Below are 21455 nucleotides of genomic sequence, written 5' to 3' on the forward strand. Positions count from 1 at the left end.
TGTAACTCACCTATGTCCCTCCTTTGATTGAAATGTATAAATACAAATGTAACCTGCCATTCTCCGGAGCATTATCTCAATTCGTTGAGGTTCTGCTTCAGGCATATGTCGACAGTTTGGCTCAAATAAACTCACAAAAAATTCTTTACAGGTTTCAATGTGTGTGTGTGTGTGTGTGTGTGTGTGGTGTGTGTGTTTACGTCAACAGAGTTATTTTAAACTTTGACTCTCATCAGCATAGGACTGTAATATCTTCTTTTCAATAGTTGACTTATTTTACATAGAAAGACTTGTAGCAAGTGTGGGAGAGAAAGAAAACTTTCCTCTATACTTCAACATTCTTTCAGCTGGTCTAATAATTAAATCTATGTGAGACAGATTAACAAGCAAAAATAATAAAATTTAATTTCATAGGTACAGGTGGGAACCCCACATACTAGTACATGATGGAGTCACAGACACTGCGTTACAAAAGAGGTTCAGCGACAGGGAAAATTAAGTACACGTGACATTCTGAGCTAAGGTCGAGGTCTAACACTGGGGCTCCAGAGGATCATTGCAGGACAATAAGAGCAGATATTCAGTAATTAGTAGTTAGTCCTGACATTGGATAGGTCCAAAAGGGTCATCTCTGGTGATTGCTAATCATGGACAAGGCCCCCAATTCATATTCATCTAGGTAGTGGAGGGTAAAGGGGACAGAGGTTTCCTGTGAGCCTGGAGGGTCTTTCCTATTCAACTCAAAATCATTCACTTAACAAACTGGCACATTTGGGGGAAGCTTCTTCTGAACCCCTACACAAGAATGGAACAAAGGGCCCAGCCAATGTGGCTCAGTGGTTGTCATCCTATGTACCAGGAGGTTGCAGTTTGAGTCCCGATCAGGGACTTATAATTCTCTGAAATCAATTATACACACACACACACACACACACACACACACACACACACACACACGCAGAGCCCGGCCTATACCTTCTCGCAGTCCTGATTCTTTGGGATATCCAACTGCTGGCTTAGCACTGCTGTGGAACCGGGAGAGGCTCCCATCACCACCACTGTGCTCATCAGCCCAGCTTCTGACTGAGCGGCGTTCCCCCTGTGGGAGTGCACTGACCACCAGGGGGCAGCTTCTGCATTGAGTGTCTGCCCCCGGGTGGTCAGTGCACATCATAGTGACCGGCTGTTCCACCATTGGGCCGAAACGAGCTCTGACATCTCTCAAAGGGTCCTGGATTGCGAGAGAGCACAAGCCAGGCTAAGGAACCCCACTGGTGCACAATCAGTGCACAATTTGGGGCTGAGGAGGGACTCAGGAGGTTGGCTAGCTGGGGACGGGCTGTGGAAGGGCTCCAGGGCCCATCTTGCTCAGTTCCGATCCCTGGACCCTAGCAGGAAGCTAACCTACCAGTCAGAGCGCCTGCCTCCTTGTGGTCAGTGCACGTCATAGCCACTGATCAACCAGTCAACTGTCTGCCCCCTGGTGGTCAGTGCACATCATAGTGAGCAGTTGAGCAGCCTTAGTATATCATTAGCATATTACTCTTTGATTGGTTGAGCGGCCGACTGGACAACCAGACACTTAGCATATTAGGCTTTTATTATAGAGGACTAGTAGCCCTGCGCACAAATTCGCGCACCAGTAGTTCACCAGTAGCTCGCTGCCACCCTCCAGCAGGTCTCTGCCCACTGCCCTGCCCTTTTGTAGTTTCCCCCACCCTCTCATCCCCTCATAGCTTGCTGCCCTGCCCCCTCCTGTAGCTCTCCACCACCCACTTGTAGCTCACTGCCCCACCCTCCTGCTGATCTGTTATCTGGTCATTACACTTCACGATATAAGGACCATTTGCATGTTACATCTTTATTATATAGGAGGATGAAAGGAACAAAAGGATGATGCAGGGAAATAATATGCAAATAGCCTCCCAGAGTCAAATTGTTTTAACAAAAAATGTTAGGAATTTGAACTTGACGCCTGGAAAAAAAGGCTCAGGGAGCTTCACAGAACTGCTGGCCCACAGTTGGAATACACGTCTTCCGTGCAGCACACTCTGTTGCAACTATCTGTGCACAGGTGTACTTCCCTTGCTAGACTGAGTTTGACATCAGCATCCGGGAAAGGGCCTACCTCACAGCAACGTTCAAACATGATTCGATCAGTGAACATATGAACGAACACACAAGTAGCTCCGAGGACTCGGTCTTCTAGGATGCAGAAATTATGAGTTAGATGCCTTTTTTTTTTTTTCAAAACCCATTCAAAGGAGGGCATATGCATTTGATTCGTCACATAAAACACTTATTTTTAAAACCACACGAGTTACCAATATCATGAAATAACAACACTTACCCATAACAGCATTATGTTTGAGGTAAATCAGTGAGATAAATGAGAGGCACTGCCAGTGTTTCTTAAAGAAATCAGGAACAGCTGTTATTTCATAAACCACAAAGAAAAACACAACAATAGATCGCTGGCCTGCATTTCCCCCTCCCAGTCAGTCTCTCAGGACTTCCCTTGGGATTGGTTCTTTCTAGGCACCAAAAGGATATGGGTTGCCAGCTCCACACTCAAATTGGAAGGTCTTCCCCAAGGAGGGGTAGCGTTAGAATGCACCAGGGGCTGCCAGGAGAGCACTCGCCCCAATCACTGCCTGACTCCTCTATCAAAACATGTCCTCAGGCATCTACAGGTCACGTGGTCTGCTCTGCTGGTCCCCACTCGCAGCGCCCACCCCCTTCAGGCTGCAAGGCAGGGCAGGATATTAGCACGATGCTGCTCTTCAGTACAAAGTGTCTGTCCCTATCTCAGAGGGCTAGTTAAGCTTCTGTCGAAGAGAATTACCAGTGACTTATTGCTGCTGACAGTCCTCCGTTGGATTTCCACATAATTTAAAGACCTGCTCCATGGAATGACCTCAGAGAACATTCAGTAAAATCTCTACATTTTAAAAATGACAGAATCATCACCCAAAGTCCCTAGTTTACATCAGGGTTCACTCTTGGTGCGCATTCCATGGGTTTGGACAAAGGTGTAAGGACATGCATGCACTATTATACTATCACAGAGAATTTTGCTTTGCTGCCCAAAAAATCCTCTCTGCTCTGCTTATTCGTTCATCTCTCCCTGTTAAGCCCTGGCAACCAATGAGCTTTTCATTATCTCTGCAGCTTGGGTGACGATGTGTCAATGCAGGTAGTTCATCAATAGTAAGGGATGCACTGCTCCGGTTGGGAACGCTGGTAAAAGGGGAGGCTATGCAGTGTAGGGGCAGGAGTTCTATGGGATATCTCTGTACCTTCCTCTCAATTTTGCTGTGATGCCGAAACCAGTTTGGCTCAGTGGATAGAGCATTGGCCTGTGGACTGAAAGGCCCCAGGTTCGATTCTGGTCAAGGGCATGTACCTTGGTGGCGGGCACATCCCTAGTAGGGGATGTGCAAGAGGCAGCCGGTCAGTGATTCTCTCTCATTGATGTTTCTAACTCTCTATCCCTCTCTCTTCCTCTCTGTAAAAAATCAATAAAATATATTTAAAAAAAATTTTTTTTTTGCTGTGAACCTAGAACTACCCTAAAGAAAAGTTTCAACATATGAACAAAACTGGAGATGCAGACGGAGAAGTCGAAGGTCACAGAGCCGATTCCCAGCATGCCAAGACAAGAACCCAGTCTGATGCCGCAAGCTTTATGCACCACGAATTATTCTCTCCTGTACCCATCCCATAACAAAAAGTCAAGAAATGCTCAGCGAGCACCCACGGCGTGCTATTTCTTGGAAATACAGGTGAGAAATCATAGAGGTTCACTGATCGCCTGCTCCTGTGAGTGGAAGAGAAGTGAGGGTATGTGCTGAGGTTTACAGCTGGGTTCTGCTTTCCCACCACCACCTCCACCCCTACCCCCAAAATGCACACACATCCCAGCACCTCTACCCTTCCAATAACGCTGTGCTCCGTGCCTAGGACGTTCTGTTCCGCCTTCAGCTGCTGCTCACCCTCCAAAGGTGAAGCAGCTCATTGATCTCTCTCCTGAGAGGCCGTCTGAACAGGACTCCTCCCCGACACGCTTCTGACCTCTGCGTGCTTTGCAAATAACGCACCTACAGAATCTGTGAGATTGACAGTTCTTTATTAGCCCTTCGATTAGACTGGGAGCTCCATTACAGCGGAACTGGATCTCCGTCGCTTCTGTATTTTCAGAAACAGACTCTGTGATGAGGTATAGTTTACATGTTCAGAAAACCGTGGCAAGGACACAGATCTACCATTGCTCATTTTCCAGTGTACACAGTCTGAGACTTGAAAACATTATAACACAAAAATAAATATAGCTTCTACAATGAAGTAGCTGATAGATTATATTGAATATTGTGGATTTAAGAGTTCTGGTAGGGCACAAGCTATGCATCACTAAGATATAAGAATATTTTCCCTTTACTTTAGAAAATTGATTGTCAACAGTATTGTATTTCTCTCTGTTCTGAAACTGTTCATAACCATGTCGGTTAACAATAAGAATAATAATGGGCGATCACTTGCTTTAAAGATCACATAAAATACTTAAAGAGAAAACGGTGTAGTCCTCGCTGAAGGGGAATCATTCTAGAAGGTTATAAGGCCAACAGTTAGGAGGAGGGCAGAAGGCACAGGCTAAAACAATGAACCTGGAAAAGAAAATCTATTATACAAAAAGTCTAGTTTTAGATTTTGATTATGTACGAACAAGAAAAAAAAAATCAGAGTCAGGTGAATAGTTATTTTATCATCCTTGCCGCCTAAGAAACAAGAATTAAATTGTGCTGGAGTAAAAAGTTGTACAATAAAGTAATTTGCAAGTTTCAAATAATCAGCTGTTTGATTCAAGATTTAAAGAGATAAAATGAATGGTAATGCATTGAACAAAAATGGTTAAGCTGCCGAAACCGGTTTGGCTCAGTGGTAGAGCGTCGGTCTGCGGACTGAAAGGTCCCAGGTTCGATTCATCAAGGGCATGTACCTTGGCTGCAGGTACATCCCTGGTGGGGGGTGTGCAGGAGGCAGCTGATCGATGTTTCTCTCTTATCTCTATCTAGCTCTCTATCTCTAGCTCTCTATCTCTCTCCCTTCCTTTCTATAAAAAATCAATAAAATATATATTTTAAAAATGGTTAAGCTGTTTTTTCCCTAGCACATGCACAAAGTATAATGGTGTATTATTAGAACTAACAGGATTTAGGTAAAAAATAAAAAACAAAACAAGACTTATTTTTTTAAGGTATATTTTGCTCCTTTTCACAGGTTTCTGTAAATTGTATTTTTCCTAAACATAAACACAATACTTGATCTGTTCATTTATTTTACTTTATAAACAACTGATAGAAATACCCAGCAGTGGGCAAAAGTAAGTATACAGTTGTGAAAATGTGCAACATTTTGTTCTTGTATTACTTACTGATTATTTTATTATTTTCTATTTGAACAGAATTGTAAACTTACTTTTGCCCACCCCTTGTATATACTAGAGTACCTCGGAAATATTTTGAGTTTGGTTCCAGACTCTGGTAATAAAATGTGTCTTAACAAAGTGAGTCATAATCTTTTGCCTTCAGTTTTTAAAAAACACAACACCTGTGAAGCTCAATGAAGTGACGCACAATAAGATGAGGTCTGCCTACGTGTGTAAAACGTGACAGCCCAAAATTACCCACTTGTAAGGGCCTCCTGGTTATTTCAATTATTCATAAAAAGAATTATAGAGGAAAAACATATTTGTTGTTTACTGTAATTAAAGCATATTCATTGTATTTCTTAAATCTTCATTTTTTAAAATTCTCATAATGTTGAGTCTTAACCTTTTAATAGGAATGTTGGTGTGTTAGGTTTATCTATCTTTCCTTTATTTACGTTAAAGATCCAACATAAGACAATGAGGAATGTAGGTCTATTAAAAAATATATAAATACTTGTAGTGACAGTTTAAATCACTTGGCCCTTACGAATGATGATTAAGAAATCAAGTTCAGCTTAATGTAGGTAAATGCAATTGTGCCCAAGGCTGGGATACTTCACTCTGCTTTTGCCTGCAGGTCATACTTTTGTGGCTGGAAAAAATGTTCTTCAATAGCGGTGACTAGTTCATTTAGTTCTTTCTTCAGCTGCTCAGGATCACTGCAAAATAAGGGGGGAAATTCTAGATCAGTGGATTTTTCACAAAGCATATTTCATTTTAAAAAAATATTTTTATTGACTTCAGAATGGAAGGGAGAGGGAGAGATAGAAACATCAATGATGAGAGAGAATCATTGATCAGCTGATTCTTGCACATCCTGTACTGGGGATCGAGCCCACAACCCAGGCATGTGTCCTTGACCAGAATCTAACCTGGGACCCTTTAGTCCACAGGTGACGCTCAATCCACTAAGCCAAACCAGCCAGGGCTAAAAGCATATTTAAATTTTCTCCACTGTGACCAAGTAACACATGCTATGGAACATTCAGAGGAGGGCTACTAATAAATCAGACAAATCGGAAGTGCAGGGAGCCTCTGGTAACAACAGCAACAACAAATCCCATGAGATAATATAAATTATTTCCCCAAAAGCTTTCCCCAAAAGCTTCACCATAAACAAAAAACATCCCTTTCTAGTCCTCAAAAAAATTTTTTTTAATATATTTTATTGATTTTTTACAGAGAGGAAGGGAGAGAGATAGAGAGAAACATCGATGACAGAGAAACATCGATCAGCTGCCTCCGGCACACCTCCTACTGGTGATGTGCCCGCAACCAAGGTACATGCCTTTGACTAGAATCGGACCTGGGACCCTTCAGTCTGCAGGCCGACGCTCTATCCACTGAGCCAAACCGGTCAGGGCTACAAACTATATTTTAGTGGAGATGGCAATCCTTGTAATTTAAGGTCATTCTTACATTATGAAAGCTAAGAGTACAACTAGCGTAATCCATCCTGTTACAGGCGTTAATTCTGGCTCTGCGGTGCTAGGGTGTGCCCCGGGGAAGGCTTAGCCTCTGGAAGGCCCAGATTCTTTCCTCATTTGTAAAACTGGGATGAAGACTGTACCTTCCCAAGAGAGTTGTTGTGTAGATTGAGATAAATTATAGAAAGCAATTAGCATAGAACCTGGCCCCAAAACCTCAATAAATGTATGCTGTCGTTATAATTATTTTTACCGCCATTGGTAACACATAAAAGTAATTATGCTTCCTGAGTACATATGAACTACACAGGTCTTTTTTTTTTCCTTCCCCATAGGTGTGCTTTGAAGAAAAAAGCAATTCTCAGTAAGGCACATAACTAATTACTGTGTGTGTTTTTTCAACAATATACTTAAAACCCAACAGTGTACTACATATGAACACACAGGCATATATCTGTAGTCTGCAGAGATATGCGTCTTTATAGCTCCTACTGGTCTCGTTTCTGTTAGAACTCTCCCTGATATAAGTATTATCTAAACCTTAGATAGTACGAGAAAGTCTTTGTTCTTAGGAATGCATATTAAAGTCTATGACTCATTTTTAAATGGCTCAGGGGGAAAACCAACAACCAAAAACATAAAGTGTATGGTGAGAAAGAGCAAATATCACAAAATGTTAGCATTTGCTCATTCTAGGTAGGCAAACCAGGGCTTTATGGCCTGTTTGTGTAAATTTCACCGAAACATTGCCACGCCCATTCCTTCACGTCTATGCCTGTTTTCTAGTTAGGACAGCAAAGCCAGTAGTTGTGACAGGGACCACAGGACCTGCAAACCCTAACATATTTACTGTCTAGCTCTTCACAGGAAAAGCTTGTCAAGTCCTGGTCTAAGCGAGGGTATGTAATATTCACTACATTATTGTTTCAACATTTCTGTAGGTTTCAAATTTTCCAAAATAAAAACTAAAGACATCTACGTCAACAAAATATTTTTTAAAAAGCGGGACTGCCCTAGCTGGTTTGGCTCAGTGGATGGAGCGTCGGCCTGTGGACTCAAGGGTCCCAGGTTCAATTCCGGTCAAGGGCATGTACCTTGGTTGCGGGCACATGCCCAGTGGGAGGTGTGCAGGAGGCAGCTGATTGATGTTTCTAACTCTCTATCTCTCTCTCTTCCTCTCTGTAAAAAATCAATTTAAAAAAAAGTATTCATTAAAAAATTAAAAAAAAAAAAAAGCAGGACTTGTGCCAGTAAAGGATTTCACATCCTAAGGAATTAGTAGGTCATGAAATTCTATGAATAAATTAAATTCATGATATGACTATATTAACAATATTTTAGGTTATCAGAAAATAAGGAAACCTTAACCACAGTGTTACTGCTGTTGTACAGTAGGTATGCTGGTGCCTGGCTTGAGCCCCAACAGTGTAGCTGTAGCTGACTTAGTGATTAATGTCCCATTTAATACAAGAAAGCACCATTTCAATGAATATAATAAAAGCACAATTTTTCTAAATGTTTTCAGTAATGTATACATCAGTGTTTGAATTTAAGTCCACTCAGTAAGCCATGTGAAAAAATGTAAATACCACAGACCCTTAAACATTAAATAGTACTGTTATTTTAAAGCAAAAGTTTTCTGGAATATTAGGCACATTTTTCACAGGATAACAAAAAGGAAAAGACAAATATCTATTGAAAACATCTTTAAATTGGTCTAATGTCTTACCCTCCCCCCGCCAAAAAAAAAGAATAAGATACAGAAATATACAAACACTAAGTGAGAATGAGAATTACAAAAAAGCCAATGGAAAAAAATCATACTCAATGTAGTAGCAAACAGCTCGTTACTTAACACACATGGAAACACTGATACTTGCACAATGTCCCATAAAACGCTGGTAATGCAATGTGCTCAGAAAATGAGCTGCTTTATGTTTAAGTTGCTTCATGGTGAGATTTTGCCCTTTAAGCATCAGAAGGTTTTAATGAGAATCTGTAGCAAATCTATTCCAGTCCCATGACTTCATAGATCCATTTGAGTACCTCGATGGTTAAGAACTGTAATCATGACTCTGACAGTTGCTCGCAGCTCTCACTCAGAAGACGCAGGGCCCACTGGGAGCGGAATGCTATTTCCCTTAAACTCCCCGAGTTCTTGTTTCCATGTTTCTAGCTTTGTTTTGCTTCAGTATTTCTTGCTTTACTGTCAGCACTCACTTTGCCTGTCTAAGGGACGTGGAACCCTAACAATTGTTTCCTCACCCACTCCTAATTTGCTATATTTTAATCTGCTATTTTTTTAAGTTTTTATTTTATTTTATTGATTTTTTACAGAGAGGAAGAGAGAGGGATAGACAGTTAGAAAATCGATGAGAGAGAAACATCCATCAGCTGCCTCCTGCACACCCCACACTGGGGATGTGCCCGCAACCAAGGTACATGCCCTTGATCGGAATCGAACCTGGGACCCCTCAGTCCGCAGGCTGATGCTCTATCCACTGAGCCAAACCGGTTTCGGCTAATCTGCTATTAACTTGCCAATTTAAGATGCTCAGCAGTGTTCCTCTGCTCCTACTTCCACATGGTGCAAATCTGATTCACAAATGCAGAAGTCTTCCTACGAGCAGAGCTTTGGAATACACGTTGTTAACCACCACCGAGACTTCTGGCATCTACTGCAGCAGCCAGCAGCCACACATGGCTGTCAAGCACTTGAAATATGCCTCCGACAACCAAGAAACTGATTTTTAAATTTCATTTAAGTCCAAATAACTGAAATTCAAATTTAAAAATTGACACCTGATTTGGCTGTTGGGAAACTTAAGTACGTTTGGAACAACTGGGGTATCAAATTCTACATTTTCTTCTGTAAATTTTATGAAATCTAAATACAGATAGAGTATTTCCAAAAATAATTTGGCATTTGAATTAAGATACATGGCAAGTTGTAAGATACTAAAATGGATTGTGCAGACTTTGTGTGACAAAAACATGAATATCCCAATAATCTTTAGTATGGATTGCATATGGTAATGACAATATTTAAATAGACTAGGTTAAATGAAATATATTATTAAAATTAATTTCACCGGTTTCTATTCACTAATGGAACACTGAAATTTGCATATGTGGCTCACATTGTATTTCTATTGGACGAAGTTGATTTCACCTAAAATTTTTCCCCCTGATTCTCAACTGTAATCTAAACAGAGAAGAGCTAGTTAACTGTGGGTTAAGTAGGTTAGCAGTATCACACTTGCACATGCTAATGACATGCACCACAGTTGTTCAAGTTCAAAATGTTACAGTTGGAAAGTGACCAACGCAAACCCTTTCCCACACTCGTGAAGACATGACCCTGAAGCTACCAGGCCATCAGTCCTTCGGTGGCAAGGACTCTGTCTGACGTTGGCTCTTTATCCTGGGGCCCAGCGTCGCCTGATGCAACCACACAGGTACTCAAAGCATGTGCTGAATGCATGTGCAATGATTTCACTTTATTGTATCAGATACATGCGGAAAAGGAGAAACACTCATGGGCGCTTACCTCATATAAAAAGTACTAGAAAAAGGAAAGAATATTACTATTGCTGAAATGAGGAATGGCATTTTTCTCAGACAAGGAGAAGTGGGGAGAGGGAGAGATGTAATTAGGCATGAAGGGAACCCTGGTCTCTGGATGCTCCCAGCAGCCGTTAACATCACAGGGATTGCTATAGGTTCTGGAACAAGCTTCCCGGTTAAAGGGCATATGGAAAGATGAAATGTTTTACTCAGCCTATGAACAGAACAAACTCCGAAGTTTAGGGACTAAAACCTCAGCGGCTGCCATCCACAGCTTACCTGTTTCCCGGCGGGGCACACAGCTCGGCGTAGTACTTGATTTTGGGCTCCGTCCCACTGGTCCGCATGGTGGCCACGCAGCCGTTGGCAAAGGTAAAGGTGATCATCTGGCTGCTTTTACTAGTGGGGAGAATCTGGGAACGAATCACACACGATCTGAATGTATATGGTAACAGAAACTCTTCGGGCCTAAATAAATTTCCTCTAGATACGCAAGAAAATAAATGCCAAACAGATGTATTGGTTCAGAAAGAAGATTGTGGAGAAAATCTGGAGATGTATTCCATATACATGACACACTAGACTAGATGATAATAATAATAATAAGGAAATGGGTGAAATTTAAGTAAACTTTGTATACTAGGCTTTTTACCTCTTCCGTTCTATTCATGAAAATGACTAAAGCTTTACTAAAATTGAAATATATAATTCCACAAGAAATTGGTTTAAATGGATTAAGGATGCATTACAAAATAATAAAGTAAAAAGAACACTAGATCTTACTTAACTTTGCAAAAATGTCTATGGATTTAAAAAAATTAAGCTTCGCCGAAACTGGTTTGGCTCAGTGGTAGAGCGTCGGTCTGCGGACTGAAAGGTCCTAGGTTCGATTCCGGTCAGGGGCATGTACGTTGGTTGTGGGCACGTCCCTGGTGTGGGGTATGCAAGAGGCAGCTGGTCGATGCTTCTCTCTCATTGACGTTTCTAGCACTCTATCTCTCTCCCTTCCTCTCTGTAAAATATCAATACAATATCTTTTAAAAAAATAAAAAATAATAATAAAAAAATTAAGCTTCTGGAGGATGTATGCATAACTGGAAGCCTCACTCAAATGCCAGGAGTATGAAAAAAACGAAACAAACACAAGGGCAAAGAGGAAGAAAGGGAACTGCAATTGATGGGGTTGCCAGCCAATCCAGGAAGTCAGAAAACAGATGGAGGAGCAGACCTGGCCCGAACACGCGGTGACAGCTGAGCACGGCAGGCGACAGACGAGAACCCAGGCAAGGTGTTCTGCAGAACCCTGCCACGCTCACTACCGGAGGCACCAGGGACTGCAAAGGGCAGGGGAAAGGCAAGGTGGTGTTTGAAAGTAGCTGTCAGACCCTCTCGGATCCTCACCCTCTGCCATATTAATACAAGCACAGAATCTGATGGCACCCGAAGTTATGGTATGAATGTATTGTGAGGACAGGGAGGAAGGGAAACGGTGAATGCTGGAAGTCTAAGAACTAAATCCTTATCTCTGAGTCTAACACTGATAATTCAAAGCATCACCATATAAGCACAGTATTTAGAAACCTGTCGGTAAAGACCAGAAGTAAAAACTGAGAGGAGATACGGTTGGATCTGCCATGTTTCACTATAACTCTGTGCTTTTAAAAGTATATTTTATTGATTTTTTTTTTACAGAGAGAAAGGGATAGAGTTAGAAACATCGATGGGAGAGAAACATCAATCAGCTGCTTCCTGCACACCTCCCACTGGGGATGTGCCTGCAACCAAGGTACATGCCCTCGATTGGAATTAAACCCAGGACCTTTCAGTACTCTCATCCTTGATGTTTCTATCTCTCCCTCCCTCTTCCTCTTTGAAATCAACAACAGACAAGAGTTTGGTGAACATGGATGTGACTTACCGCTTTTTTGTCAGGCTGGCCATCATCATAGCCAGTGGTAAGGTCCCTGATACCAGAAATCTCAAATCTGCCACAAGTTTTCGGATAATTATTCTTCCCATCATAGTTTCTGAGGTTTTCAAATAATTTCTTAATGGTGCCTTGGTCATGGCAGATAAAATATGAAGCTTTGGTGATATGGTAGCCATACCTATCAAAACAAATACAAATACATGCAAAATAAGGAACAAATAATTCTATATAGTGTACACAGAACGAGCACCAACCAGCACATTCTCAATTAGTTAATGAGACAAATGACCATGGCTAGCTTCAGAGCAATAATTTAGCATTGAAAAGGAGGTGCGACAATTTACCCGAGGGATCGCCAAGCTGCTACCTTGCCTTCAGCCTACATTTGTAAGTACAGTTTTACTAGACCAGCCATCAATCGCCCATTATATTGTGTATTGTGTCTGGCTGCTTTAGCACCAGAAAGGCAAGAGTTGAGAAATTGCTATAAAGACTAAATAGATGTTTCATGAACACATGTAATCTTTTTCGGCATAAGACACTTAAAATCACATTCTGTGTAATGTTCTCATTTAATAAAGATTAGTGCTATCACAAATGGTAAGTATCCAAAGGAAAAGATAATCTCGTTTCATTTTCTTAAGAAATAGAATTCATAACTAAAGTCAGAGCCTTGGAAAGAATATTAGTATCTCATATGTAAGAACGTAATACTTAAAATATATTGCCACAGGTGGTGATGTATGTTAACGATTTATTGTGGCAACCATGTCCCAATATATACATGTATTGAATCATTACATTGTACACATGAATCTAATCAAATTACATGACTTTAATTCAATAATCAATAGAAACTTGTCGGGACCAGTTTGGTTCAATGGATAGAGCGTCGGCTTGGGGACTGAAAGGTCCCAGGTTCGATTCCGGTCAAGGGCATGTACCTTGGTTGCGGGCATATCCCCAGTAGGGGGTGTGCAAGAGGCAGCTGATCGATGACTCTCTCTCATCGATGTTTCTGACTCTCTATCTCTCTCCCTTCCTCTCTGTACAAAATCAATAAAATATATTAAAAAAGAAAATAGAAACTTACTCGACATAGATGGCCTTCAGCTGTTGAGACAGAGACAGATTTTTGGTTGCAAGAAAGCTGGCCAACTCTGCGCTTATGACGGCGGCACTGACTCCATCCTTGTCCAGAACAAAAGGGCAGCACATATATCCTGCAGAAACACATGTCAGACATGGACGCTTAGGGGTGGGCTCCTTTACAACACTGTGGTGCATGTATCTACACGGACCCTGCCTATCACATAAGAGGCTGTACAGTATAAGTAGATAGATGCTTCTCATTTGCCAGTATTACAGTTAAGAATCTAGCCCAGTGCTCAGCACATAGCAGGCCTTCAAGAAGTATTTGTTGAATAGCCTATAAGGAGAGTCTTCCTCCTAGACAAATGGTGCTTGTTTCCTAGGTCCAGCTCCTACAGAACTGTTTCCAGTTGTTCTAGTCAAGGCTTATGCTGTCTTCCCTGAATTCCCATAATTCTTGTGAGATATATTATTCATCGTGGTTCCTGGCCCAGTGTCTTCTGTGTGGTTATTTAACTAGATCCTTGGCAACGGCTGTAGGCAGAGGTCAGTGCCCCTTTCTTTCAGAATGACTGTGTAACTGACATGCAGTAAATATTTAATAAATCAATGCAAAAATATTGTTAAATGAAAAGCTGTAGAAAGACAAGATTGCCAATTGCGACCAAAAAAGGAACAACGCTGAGCAATTCCACTTCGTGCGATCAGTTGGTTCAATGTTACGGTGCTGCAGGCAGTATAGAGATGAATCAGAAGAATATATACTATAGAATAAGTATGATGTCTGAGAGCTTTTTCTGAATGAATAGCTCGAATATCCCCAGTGCAAACACCTGCATTTCAGGCGTCTGCGGTTCACACTCCTTCCTGCTCATTCCTATTGGCAGTTTCAGACAAGTGCTTTTCTGTCATCCTGGCTGGGCTGGGGGGTCATCCTTTCAGATGACAATGACTTTGATGAAGGCACCACGACTCGGCCTTCTTCCCTGTGGACAGAACACTTAGGTCTGGGTATCCACTCCGCAGCTGAGGAAACATCACACTCGCCCAAAATGTGGATTCTTACGCTGCCAGCAGCCATGCGCATAGTATCGCTGTTTTGGGTCGTCTGGGGAAAGGATTCCCTCTCTCACATTAATGACTTGGTTATTTGCCAGATATTCTTTTTAGCTGAATGAAACCTGGGTTGCCCATTTAGGGGTAGGACAGCTCAATGCTCTTTGCCACAGAAGGAAAGCAACCTGTGTGCTCCTGTCACACTAATTTGCTGAACCCCAATCCACATCCACTTATTTTCTCACGTATTTGCATCCTGGGTACCAACAAATTCTATAAGCATCACATGGCTTCTTACCGATAGCTTCTTCAAATGCAAATAAGACATTCTTCCCCTGGTCTATCAGCTGCTTGGCTCGGTTTCCCATCCATTTAAAGCCAGTTAATGTCTCCTAAGGGGATAATCCAAAACAGAAGGATGCGTCTTAGACCTTCAGCAGAGCAAACGAGAGGCGAAAGACCACATCCCCCCAAAGCACCTCACCTCAAAGTGAAAACCCTCCTTCAAGGCAATGGCCCGCAGGATTTTGGAGGAGACGGTGCTGGACAGCATGTAGGTGTCCTTGAGGGCACTGGGGCCTTGGTTCTTTTCTCTCCAACAAGTAAAGAGCCACCAGCCCAAGAGGGCCCCCAATTCATTGCCGGAAAACACTCTCCACTCACCACTGAAAGAGAAAACAACTGGGCACTTCTGAGGGAGGTCTCCGGAGACGCTGGGAGTCACTGCAACGGGACAAGGAAGCTAAACAAGGTGCACGGTCGTTTCTGGAAGACGCCCTGTTATTGTTGTTTGAATAACTGGCCAGAAACGTGACTGCCGCTTCCCAAACATGTGAGTGTCTATCGCGTTTCGGCCAGTGTGCCCCGACAAACACCCAATCTCTGAAGAGCGTATAAAAGTAAGTCGGTGATGACACACACCATTCCTGTTTTCTTGGTTTTCAGCAGAGGCTGTTTTTCAACCCAACAGAAATATGCTGACAAGATCCCCCAACTATAATAGGGTGTACGTCTCAACTTTTGGTCTGTATGATGGACTCTGAGAGGGCAACAGCTTAGCATTCCTTAAGACTGAGCTCTGTGCTACAATGGTGAGGATGCCAAAAAACATGTGTGGGGCCCTAACTAGTTTGGCTCAGTGGATAGAGCATCGGCCTGTGGACTGAAGGGTCCCAGGTTCGATTCCGGTCAAGGGCATGCACCTTGATTGCGGGCACATCCCCGGTAGAAGGTGTTGCAGGAGACAGCTGATTGATGTTTCGCTCTCACTAATATTTCTAACTCTCTATCCCTCCCCCTTCTTCTCTGTAAAAAATCAATAAAATATATATTAAAAAACATGAGTGGGATTTGTCTTCCTTTCTGTGGTCCACGTGGCTAGAAGTACATTGCACGTTTCAGCACGTATTACCTTAGCTTAATTCTCTAAAAACAGATACAGAATTGACTGTTTCATCATAATCTAAAACCCTAATCCTTTATCAGTACCCCACTACCCCCAAACATCACATATGCCACGCGATCCCTGAAACTGCTTGATCCCTGCCTGTCTTCCATCGCCTCCCACCCCCCAACTTATCACCCATGTGCAAACTCTACAGCCAGCTTGCCTTACACTGTCAGCGCTCTCCAGGCGTTCCTCTCTAGTCTGCTCAACTTGAGTTTAACTTTTCCTCGAAGGTCAGCTCCCTACCTTACCAAACCCGCTGGCGAATAAAGGTCTGTGGAGCCAGCACCAAGCAAAGCCCTTTGTCCTCCTTAGGCACTGAGTCATTAATTATAAAGAAATCAATGATAAAAAGATAACAGAGTAATCTCAATTCCAGGTTCACCTGGGAGGGCTCACTCTGCATTGTGCTTGCAGAGTAAACGTGTAGCAGCCGGGTCAGCACCCTGCTCGGTGCTGGAAGGTGCGCCAGAAATCCATGGAGTTGATCATTTGCAAAATAAATGGGAAATAGTGCCAAACAGGTCCAGTCTCACCAGGAGCGTTTCCCGGCCCAAGCTCTCCCCCTTTACAGTTTCTTTGACGTAGGCAATCGCAATGAATTTGTACCTGTCTTGCTTTTCTGCCACAGCAAGTCTATCCGCATCCGGGTCATTTGCTAAAATGACTTTGGCCTTGATTTTGTCAGCCAAAGCAAAAGATAAATTCTGGAAAAGAGCAGAAAGGAAGAGTATTTCCACCTAGAATCAAGTATATTGCAGACTTTAAAATAAAAACAAACACGTTCAGTTATTGAAGAACCAAAAGAGAATTTTCGACAAACTTGGGCTGAATTTTATTTCTAGAGCTGGTCAGGCATTTCTTCCTGAGCCAGGCCAGATAACGGGAGAACCAGAGCACGCGCCAGGCCTGCCCCTGGAATTCACCCACAGCGGACCGTGTGTGAGCAGTTTGGAGTGGTTTTTCCTGGCTTCCCATGGGATCAACCACACAAACAAACCAAAATAAACTGGCTCTCTGAATCCCGTCGTCACCCTACCATAATTTAAACAGTACTCCCTCATATCAGAAAAATGACAATTAAGGAATAAAATCGATGGGATAAACTTCCATTTGATTACTGTTTCCTTTTGGCATTAAGGAAGCACAGTAACTTAAACTTAATTCATTAAATTGAATTTAAAACATTTAGATTTCAGCTCTCATATCCTGATGCTAACATATCTAATTTGAAAGTTCCTTTAAGAAATGGACAATTAATAAATATAAATATTTCCAATGATGAAATTATTTTTGTTCCATACCATGAAAGCACATAAAAAACCATATTGTACTTGGTAGTTATAGTTTTGAATAGAAGAGGCAAATTTTATAAATAAAAATGTGAGGTTACCAGGACACCTTTACCCTCTTCGGGGTTCGGGTATTTCACTGTTGGGAACTCAGGATCGGGATCCTTCTGTTCGGGAACAGCCTCGGGAGGAACAAAGTCAAAAGCCCGGAACGCCGACTGAACAAAGCTGTGACCCACGCCATGGACGGAGGTGTGCACAAACTTCAGCTTGGTCTCCCTGTTCACGCTCCTGGAACAAGACACATCACAGAAAATGTGAAACAGGAGAAACTTGATAATATTAGTACTCAGTGAGGTAAGAATGTGGCTCATACCCCACTGGTGGGAATGTCAACTAATATTTTTGGAGAGCAATTTGTAAACCATTATCAACTTTGTAAATGCACATACAATTCTGACGCCAAAAATGTACCTAAGGATACACATGGAAATGCGTATGCTTAGACACACACACAGACACGGACACACGGATTCTAGTAACTGCTTAAGAGCTCCTTGGAATGGCCCAAACTGGAAACGCTTAGTTTTGTTTTTTTTTTTAAATATATTTTATTGATTTTGTACAGAGAGGAAGGAAGAGAGATAGAGAGTTAGAAACATCGATGAGAGAGAGTCATCGATCAGCTGCTTCTTGCACACCTCCTACTGGGGATGTGCCTGCAACCAAGGTACATGCCCTTGACTGGAATCGAACCCGGGACCTTTCAGTCCTCAGGCTGCCGCTCTATCCACTGAGCCAAACCGGTTTCGGCTTGCTTTGTTTTAATCCTCACCAGAGACATGTTGAGAGAGAGGGAAAGAGAGAGAGAGAGGAACATTGATGTGAGAGAGAACCATCAATCCGTGCCTTCCAAAAATGCCCTGACCAAGGAATGAACCCTCAACCTAGGGATGTGCCCTGACTGGGAATTGAACTGGCAACCTTTAGGTGCACAGGATGACATTCAACCAACTGAGCCACTCTAGACTGGCAGAAACCCTGTCTTTGTGAAGCTGCCTCAGAGGGACAGAAGGAAGGCTCAAAGAAATGTTTTACTTATTCCCAACTTTTAACAATTAGGAGATTTCACAAACAAAATCTTGGTTTCCAGTTTTTTTTAGGGAGAAAAATTCAGATGGCCTGGCAATTCCGGATGACATTTGCCCAGCTGGCAAGGCTACCCCTTCATATACAACCAAAGGTACACAGGCTACGCAGGAGCCTCCACTCCCAGGTGGTCCAATAACTACAATATTAGACACAACCTAGAAATTTCACTTCTTACTAGGGGGATAATGAGGAGTGGTGGACCCACAGCAAACTACACAAGTTCAGCTTGTCTGCTTCTTATTTCATGGTCATTACTGAGTCTGTGTCACTGGGCACAGCAGACACTACAAAAACAAGGGTCAGGACTAGCAGGGGTGATAGAGAAGGTATCCATGACAAATTAACTGGAGAGAAAAGGCATCACACAAACAACACACACAGTATATTCCTATTGCTGGTTTTGAAATATATTGCATGTATGTATGCTTGCATATGCACAGAAAACTTCTGGAAAGATGAATAAAAGGCAGTGTTTCCTACTCAACACCTTCCAACAAGTTTTATGTATACACATATCCCACATACACTCACACACACATATATGAATCGACAGCAGAGGTCAGCAAACTGTGGCCGATGGTCCACCCACCTGCCACTGAGCCAAACCAGCTAGGGCTGCTTTTGTAAACAAACTTATTTTTTTAGAACACAGCGAGGTTTGCGCTCATTCACTTATTATCTACGGCTGCTTTCCTACGACAGCAGAGCTGGGCAGGTGTGACAGTCTATATGGCTCCCAAAACCAAAAATATCCACTATCTGCCTCTTTAAGGAAAGTTACCAATCCCCAATCCACAGCCTCTAACATCAGACGCAGCTACAGTGTATGTATCAGGTGAAGTGAGGGAACCAGGCTGAATCACACTAACTGAACTCACCTGAGGTGAGTGTGCAACTGCCGAAAGGGAACATTGTCACTGGTAGTAAAATGTCAAGGGAGCTGGCCGACCTTGCTGGCTCTGAATGGTCGGAGCTATTAACTCATGGTTTAGTTGAGGTAGTGGGAGTTGAAGCAACTTTAATTTGTTAATCATAAGTAAATTCTTGTTGATTTTCTGTTGGAATTTTCTGCCTAACGGATGTCTTTGTCTCAGAATCTCAATAAAAGGAATGGTAAAAGGCCAGAGCGTGGGGTAGTCCTCCCTTAGAGGTGGATTCCTGCCTGACCCCCATTTTCCCAAACTAACTCTTTTCCAGTCTTTCTTCATTTCAGTGTGTGGCCTTCTCCAGAAACTGGACTCTTGAGTGGTCCCTGAACCACGTAGGTCTTGTTAAAGGATCCCACATGCAACCCATGTACCTGTGAAAACAGTATTTCTTAAGGTCTTCATAGTAGTCCTTAGAGACGGAAGCACTGGGGTCGTGAAGGAGCGGGCTGCCGTTAAGTAAGGAGTCATCCCACGCCTGAGGCCACGGCTCCAGGTTCTCCTCGATGGCCTGGGCGATCCCTTTGTCATGCGGCTGGGTGATCTGAGCTCCGTTCTCCCAGTAGACCTGAGGACGCAGGAGCACATCCAGACGGGATGCGGTTAATGGAAACGCATCCACTCCCTGTGCTCCCACACTGTAGAGGGCTAGGGTTCGTGGAGAAGGACACACATGTGGGCAGAAAAATAAAAGTACCTTATAACCGTTGTCTTGCTTCGGATTGTGGGAGGCGGTTATCATGATCCCAGCACAAAGTTTCAAATGCAGCACTGTGTAGGGCTGTCACGGCAGGAAACAAGAGCAGTTTTAAACACACACACATACATTAGGTATATGTAAAATGTCTATTCTATGTTGTTTGTTTGTACCAAGTTGCTCCCTTTTAATAAACATCCTACATAATAAAAGCCTAATATGCAAATTGACCCAATGGCAGAATGACCAATGGAAAGATCGGTCGCTATGATGTGCACTGACCACCAGGGGGCAGATGCTCAATGCAGGAGATGCTCCCAGACAGCAGGCCCCAGGCCAGCTAAGGTGGGTGCCAGTAGGGATCAACCCAATCATCCAGCTGGTCGCCCCACAGATCGACCCTGATCGCCGGCCAGGCATAGAGACCCTAACCATGAACAAATTTTGTGCACCAGGCCTCTAGTAATATATAAATATCATAACCTGTCATTCAGTATTTTCATGCCATACCCAACAGTATTCTCTTATTACCCTTAGAACTAACTCACTGCTCAAAATTCTGGGACATGTGCCCTAATAAGGAGAACATTTCCCTAGGTGCCTTCTTCTCATTGTCTTCTACTCGGTAGAGCTCGAAAACGCTCCAAACCATAAGATGGTCTAATCTTCCATTTCACATTCTTTTAAGCCTTCTTCTTGGGACAAAAGCATAAAAATCCAGTTAATTTCCTCTCACTGCTTTCTCTTCTCTTCTTTCCCCCTATTTGCTTCTAAGGAAAACATTATACCTTGCTCATTTATCTTCGCTCCAGAATAAAAGCTCCCTCTCTTGTATTTCTACTTGGTTCCTATCTTTATAAGACTACTTCTCAAAATGAGGAAAGGGACATGTCCCCTCTGTGGCCACACATGAGACTGACCACGCACAGGCAACCGAGACCTAACCACGTGTCCCTCCACCTCCCATTAAGTGGCTATTTGTCCCCTTAGGAGTTTTCTCACATCCGCCATGTGTGCTGGAGCAAAGGAAAGGGAGAACCACTCCATGGAGTGGGAAGTGATCATGAGACACTCATTTAATTCATGTCTGATATATAAAAAAAATTGTTATTGCCCTGGCCGGTTTTCTCAATGGTTAGAGCACTGGCCCAAGGATCAAAGGGTCACAGTTTTGGTTCCTGGGTCAAGGGCATGTATCTGGGTTGCAGGTTACCTCCACTCTGATCAGGGAGCATGTGGGAGGCAACCAGTCAATGTGTCTCTCTCATATCAATGTTTTTCTTGCACATCAATATTTCTCTTTTCCTCTCTCCATCTCCCCCACTTTTTTTCTCCCTCCCTTCCATTCTCTCTAAAAATCAATGGAAAAAACATATCCTTG

General features: G+C 42.7%; 1 protein-coding gene across 4 annotated transcripts in view; it reads right to left on the reverse strand.

Moving 5' to 3' along the window:
• Positions 1 to 5273: 5273 nt before the first annotated feature.
• PGM2 (phosphoglucomutase 2) overlaps positions 5274 to 21455 on the reverse strand; it is a 32039-nt gene continuing 15857 nt past the window's right edge. For 3 of the 4 annotated variants that reach the window (XM_036418717.2, XM_045573433.1, XM_036418723.2), the window contains exons 5-14: positions 20075 to 20158; positions 19752 to 19945; positions 17401 to 17590; positions 16617 to 16714; positions 15045 to 15225; positions 14859 to 14952; positions 13506 to 13635; positions 12401 to 12590; positions 10762 to 10895; positions 5274 to 6147 (exon numbers count right to left, since the gene is read on the reverse strand). In XM_036418717.2, coding sequence (XP_036274610.1) covers positions 6045 to 6147; positions 10762 to 10895; positions 12401 to 12590; positions 13506 to 13635; positions 14859 to 14952; positions 15045 to 15225; positions 16617 to 16714; positions 17401 to 17590; positions 19752 to 19945; positions 20075 to 20158 — 1398 coding nt within the window. In that variant the 3' untranslated portion in view covers positions 5274 to 6044. The remainder of the gene's footprint in view (positions 6148 to 10761; positions 10896 to 12400; positions 12591 to 13505; positions 13636 to 14858; positions 14953 to 15044; positions 15226 to 16616; positions 16715 to 17400; positions 17591 to 19751; positions 19946 to 20074; positions 20159 to 21455) is intronic. The other variant, XM_036418729.2, reaches the window with a different exon arrangement.

The sequence above is a fragment of the Pipistrellus kuhlii genome, unplaced genomic scaffold, assembly GCF_014108245.1.
Source record: "Pipistrellus kuhlii isolate mPipKuh1 unplaced genomic scaffold, mPipKuh1.p scaffold_m20_p_1, whole genome shotgun sequence".
NCBI lineage: Eukaryota > Metazoa > Chordata > Mammalia > Chiroptera > Vespertilionidae > Pipistrellus > Pipistrellus kuhlii.